This window comes from Heterodontus francisci, chromosome 39 (assembly GCF_036365525.1).
Source record: "Heterodontus francisci isolate sHetFra1 chromosome 39, sHetFra1.hap1, whole genome shotgun sequence".
NCBI classification, from domain to species: Eukaryota; Metazoa; Chordata; class Chondrichthyes; order Heterodontiformes; family Heterodontidae; genus Heterodontus; species Heterodontus francisci.
Genome location: NC_090409.1, coordinates 42,162,358 through 42,185,333, shown reverse-complemented (window position 1 = coordinate 42,185,333; position 22,976 = coordinate 42,162,358). Strand labels below are relative to the sequence as shown.

At 38.2% G+C, this 22,976-nt stretch overlaps 1 protein-coding gene across 1 annotated transcript in view; it reads left to right on the top strand.

The window, feature by feature from the left end:
- LOC137352793 (mucin-22-like) overlaps window positions 1-22,976 on the top strand; it is a 191,329-nt gene that overhangs the window by 16,200 nt on the left and 152,153 nt on the right. Inside the window, exon 2 of the mRNA XM_068018621.1 lies at window positions 12,513-12,623. Coding sequence (XP_067874722.1) covers window positions 12,513-12,623 — 111 coding nt within the window. The remainder of the gene's footprint in view (window positions 1-12,512; window positions 12,624-22,976) is intronic.

The window sequence follows — 22,976 nt, the reverse complement described above, 5'->3', positions numbered from 1 at the left end:
TGACAGTGTACAGTGTGTAGATATCAGTAGAGTTATCGACAGGAGTGGGATATTGACAGTGTACAGTGTGAAGATATCAGTATAGTTATAGACAGGAGTGGGATATTGACAGTGTACAGTGTGTAGATATCAGTATAGTTATAGACAGCAGTGGGATATTGACAGTGTACAGTGTGTGGATATCAGTAGAGTTATAGACAGGAGTGGGATATTGACAGTGTACAGTGTGAAGATATCAGTATAGTTATAGACAGGAGTGGGATATTGACAGTGGACAGTGTGAAGATATCAGTATAGTTATAGACAGGAGTGGGATATTGACAGTGTACAGTGTGTAGATATCAGTATAGTTATAGACAGGAGTGGGATATTGACAGTGTACAGTGTGTGGATATCAGTATAGTTATAGACAGGAGTGGGATATTGACAGTGTACAGTGTGTAGATATCAGTATAGTTAAAGACAGGAGTGGGATATTGACAGTGGACAGTATGTAGATATCAGTATAGTTATAGACAGGAGTGGGATATTGACAGTGTACAGTGTGTGGATATCAGTAGAGTTATAGACAGGAGTGGGATATTGACAGTGTACAGTGTGAAGATATCAGTATAGTTATAGACAGGAGTGGGATATTGACAGTGTACAGTGTGAAGATATCAGTATAGTTATAGACAGGAGTGGGATATAGACAGTGTACAGTATGTAGATATCAGTATAGTTATAGACAGGAGTGGGATATTGACAGTGTACAGTGTGTAGATATCAGTATAGTTATAGACAGGAGTGGGATATTGACAGTGTACAGTATGTAGATATCAGTATAGTTATAGACAGGAGTGGGATATTGACAGTGTACAGTGTGTAGATATCAGTATAGTTATAGACAGGAGTGGGATATTGACAGTGGACAGTATGTAGATATCAGTATAGTTATAGACAGGAGTGGGATATTGTCAGTGTACAGTGTGTAGATATCAGTAGAGTTAAAGACAGGAGTGGGATATAGACATTGTACAGTGTGTAGATATCAGTATAGTTATAGACAGGAGTGGGATATTGACAGTGTACAGTGTGTAGATATCAGTATAGTTATAGACAGGAGTGGGATATTGACAGTGTACAGTGTGTAGATATCAGTATAGTTATAGACAGGAGTGGGATATTGACAGTGTACAGTGTGTAGATATCAGTATAGTTATAGACAGGAGTGGGATATTGACAGTGTACAGTGTGTAGATATCAGTATAGTTATAGACAGGAGTGGGATATTGACAGTGTACAGTGTGTGAATATCAGTATAGTTATAGACAGGAGTGGGATATTGACAGTGTGCAGTGTGTGGATATCAGTATAGTTATAGACAGGAGTGGGATATTGACAGTGTGCAGTGTGTGGATATCAGTATAGTTATAGACAGGAGTGGGATATTGACAGTGTGCAGTGTGTGGATATCAGTATAGTTATAGACAGGAGTGGGATATTGACAGTGTACAGTGTGTGAATGTCAGTATAGTTATAGACAGGAGTGGGATATTGACAGTGTACAGTGTGTAGATATCAGTATAGTTATAGACAGGAGTGGGATATTGACAGTGTACAGTGTGTAGATATCAGTATAGTTATAGACAGGAGTGGGATATTGACAGTGTACAGTGTGTAGATATCAGTATAGTTATAGACAGGAGTGGGATATTGACAGTGTACAGTGTGTAGATATCAGTATAGTTATAGACAGGAGTGGGATATTGACAGTGTACAGTGCGTGAATATCAGTATAGTTATAGACAGGAGTGGGATATTGACAGTGTGCAGTGTGTAGATATCAGTATAGTTATAGACAGGAGTGGGATATTGACAGTGTACAGTGTGTAGATATCAGTATAGTTATAGACAGGAGTGGGATATTGACAGTGTACAGGGTGTAGATATCAGTATAGTTATAGACAGGAGTGGGATATTGACAGTGTGCAGTGTGTGGATATCAGTATAGTTATAGACAGGAGTGGGATATTGACAGTTTACAGTATGTAGATATCAGTATAGTTATAGACAGGAGTGGGATATTGACAGTGTACAGGGTGTAGATATCAGTATAGTTATAGACAGGAGTGGGATATTGACAGTGTACAGTGTGTGGATATCAGTATAGTTATAGACAGGAGTGGGATATTGACAGTGTACAGTGTGTAACTATCAGTACAGTTATTAACAGGAGTGGGATATTGCCAGTGTACAGTGTGTGAATATCAGTACAGTTATTAACAGTAGTGGGATATTGCCAATGTACAGTGTGTAACTATCAGTACAGTTATTAACAGGAGTGGGATATTGCCAATGTACAGTGTGTGAATATCAGTACAGTTATTAACAGGAGTGGGATATTGTCAGTGTACAGTTTGTAACTATCAGTACAGTTATTAACAGGAGTGGGATATTGCCAATGTACAGTGTGTAACTATCAGTACAGTTATTAACAGGAGTGGGATATTGCCAATGTACAGTGTGTGAATATCAGTACAGTTATTAACAGGAGTGGGATATTGCCAATGTACAGTGTGTGAATATCAGTACAGTTATTAACAGGAGTGGGATATTGTCAGTGTACAGTGTGTAACTATCAGTACAGTTATTAACAGGAGTGGGATATTTTCAGTGTACTGTGTGTAACTATCAGTACAGTTATTAACAGGAGTGGGATATTGTCAGTGTACAGTGTGTGAATATCAGTACAGTTATTAACAGGAGTTGGATATTGTCAGTGTACAGTGTGTAACTATCAGTACAGTTATTAACAGGAGTGGGATATTGCCAATGTACAGTGTGAAAATATCAGTACAGTTATTAACAGCAGTGGGATATTGTCAGTGTACAGTGTGTAACTATCAGTACAGTTATTAACAGGAGTGGGATATTTTCAGTGTAATGTGTGTAACTATCAGTACAGTTATTAACAGGAGTGGGATATTGTCAGTGTACAGTGTGTAACTATCAGTACAGTTATTAACAGGAGTGGGATATTGTTAGTGTACGGTGTGTAACTATCAGTATAGTTATTAACAGGAGTGGGATATTGTCAGTGTCCAGTGTGTAACTATCATTACAGTTATTAACAGGAGTGGGACATTGTCAGTGTACTGTGTGTAACTATCAGTACAGTTATTAACAGGAGTGGGATATTGTCAGTGTACAGTGTGTAACTATCAGTACAGTTATTAACAGGAGTGGGATATTGTCAGTGTACGGTGTGTAACTATCAGTATAGTTATTAACAGGAGTGGGATATTGTCAGTGTACAGTGTGTAACTATCAGTGCTGTTATTAACAGGAGTGGGATATTGTCAGTGTCCAGTGCGTAACTATCAGTACAGTTATTAACAAGAGTGGGATATTTTCAGTGTACTGTGTGTAACTATCATTACAGTTATTAACAGGAGTGGGATATTGTCAGAGTAAAGTGTGTAAATATCAGTACAGTTATTAACAGGAGTGGGATATTGTCAGTGTACAGTGTGTAACTATCAGTACAGTTATTAACAGGAGTGGGATATTTTAAGTGTATTGTGTGTAACTATCAGTACTGTTATTGACAGGAGTGTGATATTGTCAGTGTACAGTGTGTAACTATCAGTACAGTTATTAACAGGAGTAGGATATTGTCAGTGTACAGTGTGTAACTATCAGTACTGTTATTGACAGGAGTGTGATATTGTCAGTGTACAGTGTGTAACTATCAGTACAGTTATTAACAAGAGTGGGATATTGTCAGTGTCCAGTGTGTAACTATCAGTACTGTTATTAACAGGAGTGGGATATTGTCAGTGTACAGTGTGTAACTATCAGTACAGTTATTAACAGGAGTGGGATATTGTCAGTGTACTGTGTGTAACTATCAGTACAGTTATTAACAGGAGTGGGATATTGTCAGTGTACAGTGTGTAACTATCAGTACAGTTATTAACAGGAGTGGGATATTGTCAGTGTACAGTGTGTATCTATCAGTACAGTTATTAACAGGAGTGTGATATTGTCAGTGTACAGTTTGTAACTATCAGTACAGTTATTAACAGGAGTGGGATATTGTCAGTGTACAGTGTGTATCTATCAGTACAGTTATTAACAGGAGTGTGATATTGTCAGTGTACAGTGTGTAACTATCAGTACTGTTATTGACAGGAGTGGGATATTGTCAGTGTACAGTGTGTAACTACCAGTACAGTTATTAACAAGAGTGGGATATTTTCAGTGTACTGTGTGTAACTATCAGTACAGTTATTAACAAGAGTGGGATATTTTCAGTGTACTGTGTGTAACTATCAGTACAGTTATTAACAGGAGTGGGATATTGTCAGTGTACTGTGTGTAACTATCAGTACAGTTATTAACAGGAGTGGGATATTGTCAGTGTACAGTGTGTAACTATCAGTACAGTTATTAACAGGAGTGGGATATTGTCAGTGTACAGTGTGTATCTATCAGTACAGTTATTAACAGGAGTGTGATATTGTCAGTGTACAGTTTGTAACTATCAGTACAGTTATTAACAGGAGTGGGATATTGTCAGTGTACAGTGTGTAACTATCAGTACAGTTATTAACAGGAGTGGGATATTGTCAGTGTACAGTGTGTAACTATCAGTACAGTTATTAACAGGAGTGGGATATTTTCAGTGTACTGTGTGTAACTATCAGTACAGTTATTAACAGGAGAGGGATATTGTCAGTGTACAGTTTGTAACTATCAGTACAGTTATTAACAGGAGTGGGATATTGACAGTGTACGGTGTGTAACTATCAGTACAGTTATTGACAGGAGTGGGATATTGTCAGTGTACAGTATGTAACTATCAGTACAGTTATTAACAGGAGTGGGATATTTTCAGTGTACAGTGTGTAAATATCAGTACAGTTATCAACAGGAGTGGGATATTTTCAGTGTACAGTGTGTAACTATCAGTACAGTTATTAACAGGAGTGGGATATTGTCAGTGTCCAGTGTGTAACTATCAGTACAGTTATTAACAGGAGAGGGATATTGTCAGTGTACTGTGTGTAACTATCAGTACAGTTATTAACAGGAGTGGGATATTGACAGTGTACAGTTTGTAACTATCAGTACAGTTATTAACAAGAGTGGGATATTTTCAGTGTACTGTGTGTAACTATCAGTACAGTTATTAACAAGAGTGGGATATTTTCAGTGTACTGTGTGTAACTATCAGTACAGTTATTAACAGGAGAGGGATATTGTCAGTGTACAGTTTGTAACTATCAGTACAGTTATTAACAAGAGTGGGATATTTTCAGTGTACTGTGTGTAACTATCAGTACAGTTATTAACAGGAGAGGGATATTGTCAGTGTACTGTGTGTAACTATCAGTACAGTTATTAACAGGAGTGGGATATTGACAGTGTCCGGTGTGTAACTATCAGTACAGTTATTAACCGGAGTGGGATATTGTCTGTGTACAGTGTGTAACTATCAGTACAGTTATTAACAGGAGAGGGATATTGTCAGTGTACTGTGTGTAACTATCAGTACAGTTATTAACAGGAGTGGGATATTGACAGTGTACGGTGTGTAACTATCAGTACAGTTATTGACAGGAGTGGGATATTGTCAGTGTACAGTATGTAACTATCAGTACAGTTATTAACAGGAGTGGGATATTTTCAGTGTACAGTGTGTAAATATCAGTACAGTTATTAACAGGAGTGGGATATTTTCAGTGTACAGTGTGTAACTATCAGTACAGTTATTAACAGGAGTGGGATATTGTCAGTGTACTGTGTGTAACTATCAGTACAGTTATTGACAGGAGTGGGATATTGACAGTGTACAGTGTGTAACTATCAGTACAGTTATTAACAGGAGTGTGATATTGTCAGTTTCCAGTGTGTAACTATCAGTACAGTTATTGACAGGAGTGGGATATTTTCAGTGTACTGTGTGTAACTATCAGTACATTTATTAACAGGAGTGGGATATTGTAAGTGTACAGTGTGTAACTATCAGTACAGTTATTAACAGGAGTGGGATATTGTCTGTGTACAGTGTGTAACTATCAATATAGTTATTAACAGGAGTGGGATATTGTCAGTGTACAGCGTGTAACTATCAGTACAGTTATTAACAGAAGTGTGATATTGTCAGTTTCCAGTGTGTAACTATCAGTACAGTTATTGACAGGAGTGGGATATTTTCAGTGTACTGTGTGTAACTATCAGTACAGTTATTAACAGGAGTGGAATATTGTAAGTGTACAGTGTGTAACTATCAGTACAGTTATTAACAGGAGTGGGATATTGTCTGTGTACAGTGTGTAACTATCAATACAGTTATTAACAGGAGTGGGATATTGTCAGTGTACAGTGTGTAACTATCAGTACAGTTATTAACAGGAGTGGGATATTGTCAGTGTACAGTGTGTAACTATCAGTACAGTTATTAACAAGAGTGGGATATTGTCAGTGTACGGTGTGTAACTATCAGTACAGTTATTGACAGGAGTGGGATATTGTCAGTGTACGGTGTGTAACTATCAGTACAGTTATTGACAGGAGTGGGATATTGTCAGTGGACAGTGTGCAACTATCAATACAGTTATTAACAGGAGTGGGATATTGTCTGTGTACAGTGTGTAACTATCAATACAGTTATTAACAGGAGTGGGATATTGTCAGTGTACAGTGTGTAACTATCAGTACAGTTATTAACAGGAGTGGGATATTGTCAGTGTACAGTTTGTAACTATCAGTACAGTTATTAACAAGAGTGGGATATTGTCAGTGTGCGGTGTGTAACTATCAGTACAGTTATTGACAGGAGTGGGATATTGTCAGTGTACTGTGTGTAACTATCAGTACAGTTATTAACAGGAGTGGGATATTGCCAATGTACAGTGTGTGAATATCAGTACAGTTATTAACAGGAGTGGGATATTGTCAGTGTACAGTGTGTAACTATCAGTACATTTATTAACAGGAGTGGGATATTTTCAGTGTACTGTGTGTAACTATCAGTACAGTCATTAACAGGAGTGGGATATTGCCAATGTACAGTTTGTGAATATCAGTACAGTTATTAACAGGAGTGGGATATTGTCAGTGTACAGTGTGTAACTATCAGTACAGTTATTAACAGGAGTGGGATATTTTCAGTGTACTGTGTGTAACTATCAGTACAGTTATTAACAGGAGTGGGAAATTGCCAATGTACAGTGTGTGAATATCAGTACAGTTATTAACAGGAGTGGGTTATTGTCAGTGTAAAGTGTGTAACTATCAGTACAGTTATTAACAGGAGTTGGATATTATCAGTGTCCAGTGTGTAACTTTCAGTACAGTTATTAACAGCAGTGGGATATTGCCAATGTACAGTGTGTAAATATCAGTACAGTTATTAACAGGAGTGGGATATTGTCAGTGTACAGTGTGTAACTATCAGTACAGTTATTAACAGGAGTGGGATATTGCCAATGTACAGTGTGAAAATATCAGTACAGTTATGAACAGGAGTGGGATATTGTCAGTGTACAGTGTGTAACTATCAGTACAGTTATTAACAGGAGTGGGATATTGTCAGTGTACAGTGCGTAACTATCAGTACAGTTATTAACAGGAGTGGGATATTGCCAATGTACAGTGTGAAAATATCAGTACAGTTATTAACAGGAGTGGGATATTGTCAGTGTACAGTGTGTAACTATCAGTACAGTTATTAACAGGAGTGGGATATTTTCAGTGTACTGTGTGTAACTATCAGTACAGTTATTAACAGGAGTGGGATATTGCCAATGTACAGTGTGTGAATATCAGTACAGTTATTAACAGGAGTGGGATATTGTCAGTGTACAGTGTGTAACAATCAGTACAGTTATTAACAGGTGTGGGATATTTTCAGTGTACAGTGTGTAACTATCAGTACAGTTATTAACAGGAGTGGGATATTGTCAGTGTACAGTGTGTAACTATCAGTACAGTTATTAACAGGAGTTGGATATTATCAGTGTCCAGTGTGTAACTTTCAGTACAGTTATTAACAGCAGTGGGATATTGCCAATGTACAGTGTGTAAATATCAGTACAGTTATTAACAGGAGTGTGATATTGTCTGTGTACAGTGTGTAACTATCAGTACAGTTATTAAGAGAAGTTGGATATTGTCAGTGTACAGTTTGTAACAAACAGTACAATTATTAACAGGAGTGGGATATTGTCAGTGTACAGTGTGTAACTATCAGTACAGTTATTAACAGGAGTGGGATATTGTCAGTGTACAGTGTGTAACTATCAGTACAGTTATTAACAGGAGTGGGATATTGTCAGTGTACAGTGTGTAACTATCAGTACAGTTATTAACAGGAGTGGGATATTGACAGTGTACAGTATGTAACTATCAGTACAGTTATTAACAGGAGCTGGACATTGTCAGTGTCCAGTGTGTAACTTTCAGTACAGTTATTAACAGCAGTGGGATATTGCCAATGTACAGTTTGTAAAAATCAGTACAGTTATTAACATGAGTGGGATATTGTCGGTGTACAGTTTGTAACTATCAGTACAGTTATTAACAGGAGTGGGATATTGTCTGTGTACAGTGTGTAAATATCAGTACAGTTATTAATAGGAGTGGGATATTGTCAGTGTACAGTGTGTAACTATCAGTACAGTTATTAACAGGAGAGGGATATTGTCTGTGTACAGTGTGTAACTATCAGTATAGTTATTAACAGGAGTGGGATTTTGACAGTGTACAGTGTGTAACTATCAGTACAGTTATTATCAGGAGTGGGATATTGTCTGTGTACAGTGTGTAACTATCAGTATAGTTATTAACAGGAGTGGGATATTGACAGTGTACAGTGTGTAACTATCAGTACAGTTATTAACAGGAGTGGGATATTGTCAGTGTACAGTGTGTAACTATCAGTACAGTTAGTGACAGGAGTGGGATATTGTCAGTGTACAGTGTGTAACTATCAGTACAGTTATTAACAGGAGTGGGATATTATCTGTGTACAGTGTGTAACTATCAGTACAGTTATTGACAGGAGTGGGACATTGTCAGTGTACAGTGTGTAACTATCAGTACAGTTATTAACAAGAGTGGGATATTGTCAGTGTACAGTGTGTAACTATCAGTACAGTTATTAACAGGAGTGGGATATTGTCTGTGTACAGTGTGTAACTATCAGTACAGTTATTAACAGGAGTGGGACATTGTCAGTGTACAGTGTGTAACTATCAGTACAGTTATTAACAGGAGTGGGATATTGACAGTGTACAGTTTGTAACTATCAGTACAGTTATTAACAGGAGTGGGATATTGTCTGTGTACAGTGTGTAACTATCAGTACAGTTATTGACAGGAGTGGGACATTGTCAGTGTACAGTGTGTAACTATCAGTACAGTTATTGACAGGAGTGGGACATTGTCAGTGTACATTGTGTAACTATCAGTACAGTTATTAACAGGAGTGGGATATTGTCAGTGTACAGTGTGTAACTATCAGTACAGTTATTGACAGGAGTGGGACATTGTCAGTGTACATTGTGTAACTATCAGTACAGTTATTAACAGGAGTGGGATATTGCCAATGTACAGTGTGTGAACATCAGTCCAGTTATTAACTGGAGTGGGATATTGTCAGTGTACAGTGTGTAACTATCAGTACAGTTATTAACAGGAGTGGGATATTTTCAGTGTACTGTGTGTAACTTTCAGTACAGTTATTAACAGGAGTGGGATATTGCCAATGTACAGTGTGTGAATTTCAGTACAGTTATTAACAGGAGTGGGATATTGTCAGTGTACAGTGTGTAACTATCAGTACAGTTATTAACAGGAGTGGGATATTTTCAGTGTACTGTGTGTAACTATCAGTACAGTTATTAACAGGAGTGGGATATTGTCAGTGTACAGTGTGTAACTATCAGTACTGTTATTAACAAGAGTGGGATATTGTCAGTGTACAGTGTGTAACTATCAGTACAGTTATTAACAGGAGTGGGATATTGTCTGTGTACAGTGTGTAACTATCAGTACAGTTATTGACAGGAGTGGGACATTGTCAGTGTACATTGTGTAACTATCAGTACAGTTATTAACAGGAGTGGGATATTGTCAGTGTACAGTGTGTAACTATCAGTCCAGTTATTGACAGGAGTGGGACATTGTCAGTGTACATTGTGTAACTATCAGTACAGTTATTAACAGGAGTGGGATATTGCCAATGTACAGTGTGTGAACATCAGTACATTTATTAACAGGAGTGGGATATTGTCAGTATACAGTGTGTAACTATCAGTACAGTTATTAACAGGAGTGGGATATTTTCAGTGTACAGTGTGTAACTATCAGTACAGTTAGTAACAGGAGTGGGATATTGTCAGTGTACTGTGTGTAACTTTCAGTACAGTTATTAACAGGAGTGGGATATTGCCAATGTACAGTGTGTGAATATCAGTACAGTTATTAACAGGAGTGGGATATTGTCAGTGTACAGTGTGTAACTATCAGTACAGTTATTAACAGGAGTGGGATATTTTCAGTGTACTGTGTGTAACTATCAGTACAGTTATTAACAGGAGTGGGATATTGTCAGTGTACAGTGTGTAACTATCAGTACAGTTAGTGACAGGAGTGGGATATTGTCAGTGTACAGTGTGTAACTATCAGTACAGTTATTAACAGGAGTGGGATATTGACAGTGTACAGTTTGTAACTATCAGTACAGTTATTAACAGGAGTGGGATATTGTCTGTGTACAGTGTGTAACTATCAGTACAGTTATTGACAGGAGTGGGACATTGTCAGTGTACAGTGTGTAACTATCAGTACTGTTATTAACAAGAGTGGGATATTGTCAGTGTACAGTGTGTAACTATCAGTACAGTTATTAACAGGAGTGGGATATTGTCTGTGTACAGTGTGTAACTATCAGTACAGTTATTGACAGGAGTGGGACATTGTCAGTGTACAGTGTGTAACTATCAGTACAGTTATTAACAGGAGTGGGATATTGACAGTGTACAGTTTGTAACTATCAGTACAGTTATTAACAGGAGTGGGATATTGTCTGTGTACAGTGTGTAACTATCAGTTCAGTTATTGACAGGAGTGGGACATTGTCAGTGTACAGTGTGTAACTATCAGTACAGTTATTGACAGGAGTGGGACATTGTCAGTGTACATTGTGTAACTATCAGTACAGTTATTAACAGGAGTGGGATATTGTCAGTGTACAGTGTGTAACTATCAGTACAGTTATTGACAGGAGTGGGACATTGTCAGTGTACAGTGTGTAACTATCAGTACTGTTATTAACAAGGGTGGGACATTGTCAGTGTACAGTATGTAACTATCAGTACAGTTATTAATAGGAGTGGGATATTGTCAGTGCACAGTGTGTAACTATCAGTACAGTTATTAACAGGAGTGGGATATTGTCAGTGTACAGTGTGTAACTATCAGTACAGTTATTAACAGGAGTGGGATATTGTCAGTGTACAGTGTGTAACTATCAGTACAGTTATTAACAGGAGTGGGATATTGTCAGTGTACAGTGTGTAACTATCAGTACAGTTATTAACAGGAGTGGGATATTGTCAGTGTACAGTGTGTAACTATCAGTACAGTTATTAACAGGAGTGGGATGTTGACAGTGTACAGTATGTAACTATCAGTACTGTTATTAACAGAAGTGTGATATTGTCAGTGTACAGTGTGTAACTATCAGTACATTTATTGACAGGAGTGGGATATTGTCAGTGTACAGTGTGTAACTATCAGTACTGTTATTAACAGCAATGGGGTGTTTCCTTCTATCTAACTATACTTTATTGTTTGACTTTATCTTAATGGGTCTGGAATGCAAAGTTGTGGAAGTTATGCTTCTGATATTTTAAGCTCTGCTCAGAGCCTGTGTCAAGTGACTGTTTTCAGTTCTGGCCCCTCCCCTCAGGAAGGATATACTGTCCTCGGGGGCGGGGTGCAGTGCAGTGTTACCAGAATGATCCTGGGGCTGAAAGGGTTAAATTACGAGGACGGGTTGCACAGACTGGGCTTGTATTCCCTCGAGTGTAGAAGATAAAGGGGGGTGATCGAATCGAGGGGCTTTAAGATGATTAAAGGATTCGATCGGGTCGATAGAGAGAAACTATTTCCTCTGGTGGGGTTGGGGGATTCCAGAACAACGGGGCAAAACCTTAAAATCAGAGCCAGGGCGTTCAGGAGTGATGTCACGAAGCACTTCTTCACACAAAGGGGAGTGGGAATCTGAACCTAGAGATGATGCTGGGAAATGGGGAGAGCTGTGATGATTGACATGCTGGGTTTTTGTTGTTTAGGTGTTCCAATGGATATGAAGCAAAGGCGAGTGAATGGTGTTGAGATACAAACTGCCAACAATCTGATTGAACTGTCCAGAGAGGCCGAATGGCCTTCTCCAGTATCGGTATTCTTATCTGAAGATGAACTTGACCTCACCTAACTCTTCTCTCTATCTTCAGAAACATCACCCGCAGGAGTGACAGAGAATAAGAGGCCTCATGAAGACGTGATTAGTAACACACATTCCCACACCGTGACTAAACTTGGTACGACTGACACAACACTGCTGGGTAAGTACCACCTCCTTCATTCACACGTAGCTTCCCAGTACAGTGGCAGAGTGTGTTGAAGGCTGCGGTAAGTGTGATATTTGCCTTATGCTCCTTCACTTGTTGTCACATCGTGTGTCGTTCTCATTAGACACAGAGACAGGAGTGGGATATTGATAACTTAAACTGTGTAGAAATCAGTCATTTTCTAGGCAGGAGTACAATATTAACACAGGAGAGTGAGTGGCTCACAGTAGCGATATACACTGAAGTTAGATATTGTCAGTGTCCAGTGTGCAGATATCAGTAGATTTGTAGACAGGAGTGGGATATTGACAGTGTACAGTGTGTAGATATCAGTATAGTTATAGACAGGAGTGGGATATTGACAGTGTGCAGTGTGTGGATATCAGTAGAGTTAAAGACAGGAGTGGGATATTGACAGTGTGCAGTGTGTAGACATCAGTATAGTTATAGACAGGAGTGGGATATTGACAGTGTACAGTGTGTAGACATCAGTATAGTTATAGACAGGAGTGGGATATTGACAGTGTACAGTGTGTGGATATCAGTAGAGTTATAGACAGGAGTGGGATATTGACAGTGTACAGTGTGTAGACATCAGTATAGTTATAGACAGGAGTGGGATATTGACAGTGTACAGTGTGTGGATATCAGTAGAGTTATAGACAGGAGTGGGATATTGACAGTGTACAGTGTGTAGACATCAGTATAGTTATAGACAGGAGTGGGATATTGACAGTGTACAGTGTGTGGATATCAGTCGAGTTAAAGACAGGAGTGGGATATTGACAGTGTACAGTGTGTGGCTATCAGTAGTGTTATAGACAGGAGTGGGATATTGACAGTGTACAGTGTGCAGATATCAGTATAGTTATAGACAGGAGTGGGATATTGACAGTGTACAATGTGTAGATATCAGTAGAGTTATAGACAGGAGTGGGATATTGACAGTGTACAGTGTGTAGATATCAGTATAGTTATAGACAGGAGTGGGATATTGACAGTGTACAGTGTGCAGATATCAGTATAGTTATAGACAGGAGTGGGATATTGACAGTGTACAGTGTGTAGATATCAGCAGAGTTATAGACAGGAGTGGGATATTGACAGTGTACAGTGTGTAGATATCAGTATAGTTATAGACAGGAGTGGGATATTGACAGTGTGCAGTGTGTAGATATCAGTATAGTTATAGACAGGAGTGGGATATTGACAGTGTACAGTGTGTAGATATCTGTAGAGTTATAGACAGGAGTGGGATATTGACAGTGTACAGTGTGTAGATATCAGTATAGTTATAGACAGGAGTGGGATATTGACAGTGTACAGTGTGTAGATATCAGTATAGTTATAGACAGGAGTGGGATATTGACAGTGTACAGTGTGTAGATATCAGAATAGTTATAGACAGGAGTGGGATATTGACAGTGTACAGTGTGTAGATATCAGTATAGTTATAGACAGGAGTGGGATATTGACAGTGTACAGTGTGTAGATATCAGTAGAGTTATAGACAGGAGTGGGATATTGACAGTGTACAGTGTGTAGATATCAATATAGTTATAGACAGGAGTGGGATATTGACAGTGTACAGTGTGTAGATATCAGTAGAGTTATAGACAGGAGTGGGATATTGACAGTGTACAGTGTGTAGATATCAGTATAGTTATAGACAGGAGTGGGATATTGACAGTGTGCAGTGTGTAGATATCAGTATAGTTATAGACAGGAGTGGGATATTGACAGTGTACAGTGTGTAGATATCAGTAGAGTTATAGACAGGAGTGGGATATTGACAGTGTACAGTGTGTAGATATCAGTATAGTTATAGACAGGAGTGGGATATTGACAGTGTACAGTGTGTAGATATCAGTATAGTTATAGACAGAAGTGGGATATTGACAGTGTACAGTGTGTAGATATCAGAATAGTTATAGACAGGAGTGGGATATTGACAGTGTACAGTGTGTGGATATCAGTAGAGTTATAGACAGGAGTGGGATATTGACAGAGTACAGTGTGTAGATATCAGTATTGTTATAGACAGGAGTGGGATATTGACAGTGTACAGCGTGTAGATATCAGTATAGTTATAGACAGGAGTGGGATATTGACAGTGTACAGTGTGTAGATATCAGTATAGTTATAGACAGGAGTGGGATATTGACAGTGTACAGTGTGTAGATATCAGTAGAGTTATAGACAGGAGTGGGATATTGACATTGTACAGTGTGTAGATATCAATATAGTTATAGACAGGAGTGGGATATTGACAGTGTACAGGGTGTAGATATCAATATAGTTATAGACAGGAGTGGGATATTGACAGTGTACAGTGTGTAGATATCAGTATAGTTATAGACAGGAGTGGGATATTGACAGTGTACAGTGTGTAGATATCAGTATAGTTATAGACAGGAGTGGGATATTGACAGTGTACAGTGTGTAGATATCAGAATAGTTATAGACAGGAGTGGGATATTGACAGTGTACAGTGTGTAGATATCAGTATAGTTATAGACAGGAGTGGGATATTGACAGTGTACAGTGTGTAGATATCAGTATAGTTATAGACAGGAGTGGGATATTGACAGTGTACAGTGTGTAGATATCAGTAGAGTTATAGACAGGAGTGGGATATTGACAGTGTACAGTGTGTAGATATCAGTATACTTATAGACAGGAGTGGGATATTGACAGTGTACAGTGTGTAGATATCAGTATAGTTATAGACAGGAGTGGGATATTGACAGTGTACAGTGTGTAGATATCAGAATAGTTATAGACAGGAGTGGGATATTGACAGTGTACAGTGTGTGGATATCAGTAGAGTTATAGACAGGAGTGGGATATTGACAGTGTACAGCGTGTAGATATCAGTATTGTTATAGACAGGAGTGGGATATTGACAGTGTACAGCGTGTAGATATCAGTATTGTTATAGACAGGAGTGGGATATTGACAGTGTACAGTGTGTAGATATCAGTATAGTTATAGACAGGAGTGGGATATTGACAATGTACAGTGTGTGGATATCAGTAGAGTTATAGACAGGAGTGGGATATTGACAGTGTGCAGCGTGTAGATATCAGTATTGTTATAGACAGGAGTGGGATATTGACAGTGTACAGCGTGTAGATATCAGTATAGTTATAGACAGGAGTGGGATATTGACAGTGTACGGTGTGTAGATATCAGTAGAGTTATATACAGGAGTGGGATATTGACAGTGTACAGTGTGTAGATATCAGTATAATTATAGACAGGAGTGGGATATTGACAGTGTACAGTGTGTAGATATCAGTATAGTTATAGACAGGAGTGGGATATTGACAGTGTACGGTGTGTAGATATCAGTAGAGTTATATACAGGAGTGGGATATTGACAGTGTACAGTGTGTAGATATCAGTATAATTATAGACAGGAGTGGGATATTGACAGTGTACAGTGTGTAGATATCAGTAGAGTTATAGACAGGAGTGGGATATTGACAGTGTACAGCGTGTAGATATCAGTATAGTTATAGACAGGAGTGGGATATTGACAGTGTACAGTGTGTAGATATCAGTATAGTTATAGACAGGAGTGGGTTATTGACAGTGTACAGTGTGTAGATATCAGTATAGTTATAGACAGGAGTGGGATATTGACAGTGTATAGCGTGTAGATATCAGTATTGTTATAGACAGGAGTGGGATATTGAAAGTGTACGGTGTGTAGATATCAGTATAGTTATAGACAGGAGTGGGATATTGACAGTGTACAGTGTGTAGATATCAGTATAGTTATAGACAGGTGTGGGATATTGACAGTGTGCAGTGTGTGGATATCAGTATAGTTATAGACAGGAGTGGGATATTGACAGTGTGCAGTGTGTGGATATCAGTATAGTTATAGACAGGAGTGGGATATTGACAGTGTGCAGTGTGTGGATATCAGAATAGTTATAGACAGGAGTGGGATATTGACAGTGTGCAGTGTGTGGATATCAGTAGAGTTATTAACAGGAGTGGGATATTGACAGTGTGCGGAGTGTGGATATCAGTAGAGTTATAGACAGGAGTGGGATATTGACAGTGTACAGTGTGTAGATATCAGTATTGTTATAGACAGGAGTGGGATATTGACAGTGTACAGTGTGTAGATATCAGTATAGTTACAGACAGGAGTGGGATATTGAGAGTGTACAGTGTGTAGCTATCAGTATAGTTACAGACAGGAGTGGGATATTGACAGTATACAGTGTTAACTATCAGTACAGTTATTAACAGGAGTGGGATATTGTCAGTGTACAGTCTGTAACTATCAGTACAGTTATTAACAGGAGTGGGATATTGTCAGTGTACAGTCTGTAACTATCAGTACAGTTATTAACAGGAGTGGGTTATTGTCAGTATACAGTTTGTAACTATCAGTACAGTTATTAACAAGAGTGGGATATTGTCAGTGCACTGTGTGTAACTATCAGTACAGTTATTAACAGGAGTGGGATATTGTCAGTGTACAGTGTGTAACTATCAGTACAGTTATTAACAGCAGTGGGATATTGACAGTGTACAGTGTGTAACTATCAGTACAGTTATTAATAGGAGTGGGATATTGTCAGTGTACAGTGTGTAACTATCAGTACAGTTATTAACAGGAGTGGGATATTGTCAGTGTACAGTTTGTAACTATCAGTACAGTTATTAACAGGAGTGGGATATTGTCAGTGTACAGTGTGTAACTATCAGTACAGTTATTAACAGGAGTGGGATATTGTCAGTGTACAGTGTGTAACTATCAGTACAGTTATTAAGAGAAGTTGGATATTGTCAGTGTACAGTGTGTAACTATCAGTACAGTTATTAACAGGAGTGGGATATTGTCAGTGTACAGTGTGTAACTTTCAGTACAGTTATTAACAGGTTTGGGATATTGTCAGTGTCCAGTGTGTAACTATCAGTACAGTTATTAACAGGAGTGGGATATTGTCAGTGTACAGTGTGTAACTATCAGTACTGTTATTAACAGGAGTGGGATATTGTCAGTGTACAGTTTGTAACTATCAGTACAGTTATTAACAGGAGTGGGATATTGTCAGTGTACAGTGTGTAGATATCAGTATAGTTATAGACAGGAGTGGGATATTGACAGTGTACAGTGTGTAGATATCAGTAGAGTTATAGACAGGAGTGGGATATTGACAGTGTACAGTGTGTAGATATCAGTATAGTTATAGACAGGAGTGGGATATTGACAGTGTACAGTGTGTAGATATCAGTATAGTTATAGACAGGAGTGGGATATTGACAGTGTACAGTGTGTAGATATCAGAATAGTTATAGACAGGAGTGGGATATTGACAGTGTACAGTGTGTGGATATCAGTAGAGTTATAGACAGGAGTGGGATATTGACAGAGTACAGCATGTAGATATCAGTATTGTTATAGACAGGAGTGGGATATTGACAGTGTACAGCGTGTAGATATCAGTATTGTTATAGACAGGAGTGGGATATTGACAGTGTACAGTGTGTAGATATCAGTATAGTTATAGACAGGAGTGGGATATTGACAGTGTACAGTGTGTGGATATCAGTAGAGTTATCGACAGGAGTGGGATATTGACAGTGTACAGTGTGTAGATATCAGTATAGTTATAGACAGGAGAGGGATATTGACAGTGTACAGCGTGTAGATATCAGTATTGTTATAGACAGGAGTGGGATATTGACAGTGTACAGCGTGTAGATATCAGTATAGTTATAGACAGGAGTGGGATATTGACAGTGTACGGTGTGTAGATATCAGTAGAGTTATATACAGGAGTGGGATATTGACAGTGTACAGTGTGTAGATATCAGTATAATTATAGACAGGAGTGGGATATTGACAGTGTACAGTGTGTAGATATCAGTAGAGTTATAGACAGGAGTGGGATATTGACAGTGTACAGCGTGTAGATATCAGTATAGTTATAGACAGGAGTGGGATATTGACAGTGTACAGCGTGTAGATATCAGTATTGTTATAGACAGGAGTGGGATATTGAAAGTGTACGGTGTGTAGATATCAGTATAGTTATAGACAGGTGTGGGATATTGACAGTGTGCAGTGTGTGGATATCAGTATAGTTATAGACAGGAGTGGGATATTGACAGTGTGCAGTGTGTGGATATCAGTATAGTTATAGACAGGAGTGGGATATTGACAGTGTGCAGTGTGTGGATATCACTATAGTTATAGACAGGAGTGGGATATTGACAGTGTGCAGTGTGTGGATATCACTATAGTTATAGACAGGAGTGGGATATTGACAGTGTACAGTGTGTAGATATCAGTATAGTTATAGACAGGAGTGGGATATTGACAGTGTGCAGTGTGTGGATATCACTATAGTTATAGACAGGAGTGGGATATTGACAGTGTACGGTGTGTAGATATCAGTATAGTTATAGACAGGAGTGGGATATTGACAGTGTGCAGTGTGTGGATACCACAATAGTTATAGACAGGAGTGGGATATTGACAGTGTGCAGTGTGTGGACATCAGTATAGTTATAGACAGGAGTGGGATATTGACAGTGTACAGCGTGTAGATATCAGTATTGTTATAGACAGGAGTGGGATATTGAAAGTGTACGGTGTGTAGATATCAGTATAGTTATAGACAGGAGTGGGATATTGACAGTGTGCAGTGTGTAGATATCAGTATAGTTATAGACAGGAGTGGGATATTGACAGTGTGCAGTGTGTAGATATCAGTAGAGTTATTAACAGGAGTGGGATATTGACAGTGTGCAGAGTGTGGATATCAGTAGAGTTATAGACAGGAGTGGGATATTGACAGTGTACAGTGTGTAGATATCAGTATTGTTATAGACAGGAGTGGGATATTGACAGTGTACAGTGTGTAGATATCAGTATAGTTACAGACAGGAGTGGGATATTGACAGTGTACAGTGTGTAGCTATCAGTATAGTTACAGACAGGAGTGGGATATTGACAGTATACAGTGTTAACTATCAGTACAGTTATTAACAGGAGTGGGATATTGTCAGTGTACAGTCTGTAACTATCAGTACAGTTATTAACAGGAGTGGGATATTGTCAGTGTACAATCTGTAACTATCAGTACAGTTATTAACAGGAGTGGGTTATTGTCAGTATACAGTTTGTAACTATCAGTACAGTTATTAACAAGAGTGGGATATTGTCAGTGCACTGTGTGTAACTATCAGTACAGTTATTAACAGGAGTGGGATATTGTCAGTGTACAGTGTGTAACTATCAGTACAGTTATTAACAGCAGTGGGATATTGACAGTGTACAGTGTGTAACTATCAGTACAGTTATTAATAGGAGTGGGATATTGTCAGTGTACAGTGTGTAACTATCAGTACAGTTATTAACAGGAGTGGGATGATGTCAGTGTACAGTTTGTAACTATCAGTACAGTTATTAACAGGAGTGGGATATTGTCAGTGTACAGTGTGTAACTATCTGTACAGTTATTAACAGGAGTGGGATATTGTCAGTGTACAGTGTGTAACTATCAGTACAGTTATTAAGTGAAGTTGGATATTGTCAGTGTACAGTGTGTAACTATCAGTACAGTTATTAACAGGAGTGGGATATTGTCAGTGTACAGTGTGTAACTTTCAGTACAGTTATTAACAGGTTTGGGATATTGTCAGTGTACAATCTGTAACTATCAGTACAGTTATTAACAGGAGTGGGTTATTGTCAGTATACAGTTTGTAACTATCAGTACAGTTATTAACAAGAGTGGGATATTGTCAGTGCACTGTGTGTAACTATCAGTACAGTTATTAACAGGAGTGGGATATTGTCAGTGTACAGTGTGTAACTATCAGTACAGTTATTAACAGCAGTGGGATATTGACAGTGTACAGTGTGTAACTATCAGTACAGTTATTAATAGGAGTGGGATATTGTCAGTGTACAGTGTGTAACTATCAGTACAGTTATTAACAGGAGTGGGATGATGTCAGTGTACAGTTTGTAACTATCAGTACAGTTATTAACAGGAGTGGGATATTGTCAGTGTACAGTGTGTAACTATCTGTACAGTTATTAACAGGAGTGGGATATTGTCAGTGTACAGTGTGTAACTATCAGTACAGTTATTAAGTGAAGTTGGATATTGTCAGTGTACAGTGTGTAACTATCAGTACAGTTATTAACAGGAGTGGGATATTGTCAGTGTACAGTGTGTAACTTTCAGTACAGTTATTAACAGGTTTGGGATATTGTCAGTGTCCAGTGTGTAACTATCAGTACAGTTATTAACAGGAGTGGGATATTGTCAGTGTACAGTGTGTAACTATCAGTACTGTTATTAACAGGAGTGGGATATTGTCAGTGTACAGTTTGTAACTATCAGTACAGTTATTAACAGGAGTGGGATATTGTCAGTGTACAGTGTGTAACTATCAGTACAGTTATTAACAGGAGTGGGATATTGTCAGTGTACAGTTTGTAACTATCAGTACAGTTATTAATAGGAGTGGGATATTGTCAGTGTACAGTGTGTAACTATCAGTACTGTTATTAACAGGAGTGGGATATCGTCAGTGTACAGTTTGTAACTATCAGTACAGTTATTAACAGGAGTGGGATATTGTCAGTGTACAGTGTGTAACTATCAGTACAGTTATTAACAGGAGTGGGATATTGTCAGTGTACAGTGTGTAACTATCAGTACAGTTATTAACGGGAGTGGGATATTGTCAGTGTACAGTTTGTAACTATCAGTACAGTTATTAACAGGAGTGGGATATTGTCAGTGTACAGTGTGTAACTATCAGTACAGTTATTAACAGGAGTGTGATATTGTCAGTGTACAGTGTGTAACTATCAGTACAGTTATTAACAGGAGTGGGATATTGTCATTGTACAGTTTGTAACTATCAGTACAGTTATTAACAGGAGTGGGATATTGTCAGTGTACAGTTTGTAACTATCAGTACAGTTATTAACAGGAGTGGGATATTGTCAGTGTACAGTGTGTAACTATCAGTACAGTTATTAACAGGAGTGGGATATTGTCAGTGTACAGTGTGTAACAATCAGTACTGTTATTGACAGGAGTGGGATATTGTCAGTGTACAGTGTGTAACTATCATTACAGTTATTAACAGGAGTGGGATATTGTCAGTGTACAGTGTGTAACTAGCAGTACAGTTATTAACAGGAGAGGGATATTGTCTGTGTACAGTGTGTAACTATCAGTATAGTTATTAACAGGAGTGGGATATTGACAGTGTACAGTGTGTAACTATCAGTACAGTTATTAACAGGAGTGGGATATTGTCAGTGTAGAGTGTGTAACCGTCAGTACAGTTATTGACAGGAGTGGGATATTGTCAGTGTACAGTGTGTAACTATCAGTACAGTTATTAACCGGAGTGTGATATTGACGGTGTACAGTGTGTAACTATCAGTACAGTTATTAACAGGAGTTGGATATTATCAGTGTCCAGTGTGTAACTTTCAGTACATTTATTAACAGCAGTGGGATATTGCCAATGTACAGTGTGTAAATATCAGTACAGTTATTAACAGGAGTGGGATATTGTCAGTGTACTGTGTGTAACTATCAGTACAGTTATTAACAGGAGTGTGATATTGTCAGTTTACAGTTTGTAACAAACAGTACAATTATTAACAGGTGTGGGATATTGTCAGTGTACAGTGTGTAACTATCAGTACAGTTATTAACAGGAGTGGGATATTGTCAGTGTACAGTGTGTAACTATCAGTACAGTTATTAACAGGAGTGTGATATTGTCAGTTTACAGTTTGTAACAAACAGTACAATTATTAACAGGTGTGGGATATTGTCAGTGTACAGTGTGTAACTATCAGTACTGTTATTAACAGGAGTGGGATATTGTCAGTGTACAGTGTGTAACTATTAGTACAGTTATTAACAGGAGTGGGATATTGTCAGTGTACAGTGTGTAACTATCAGTACAGTTATTAACAGGAGTGGGATATTGACAGTGTACAGTATGTAACTATCAGTACAGTTATTAACAGGAGTGTGATATTGTCAGTGTACAGTGTGTAACTATCAGTACAGTTATTAACAGGAGTGGGATATTGACAGTGTACAGTATGTAACTATCAGTACTGTTATTAACAGGAGTGGGATATTGTCAGTGTACAGTATGTAACTATCAGTACAGTTATTAACAGTAGTGGGATATTGACAGTGTACAGTGTGTAACTATCAGTACAGTTATTAACAGCAATGGTGTGTTTCCCTCTATCTAACAAAACTTTATTGTTTGACTTTATCTTAATGGGTCTGGAATGCAAAGTTGTGGAAGTTATGCTTC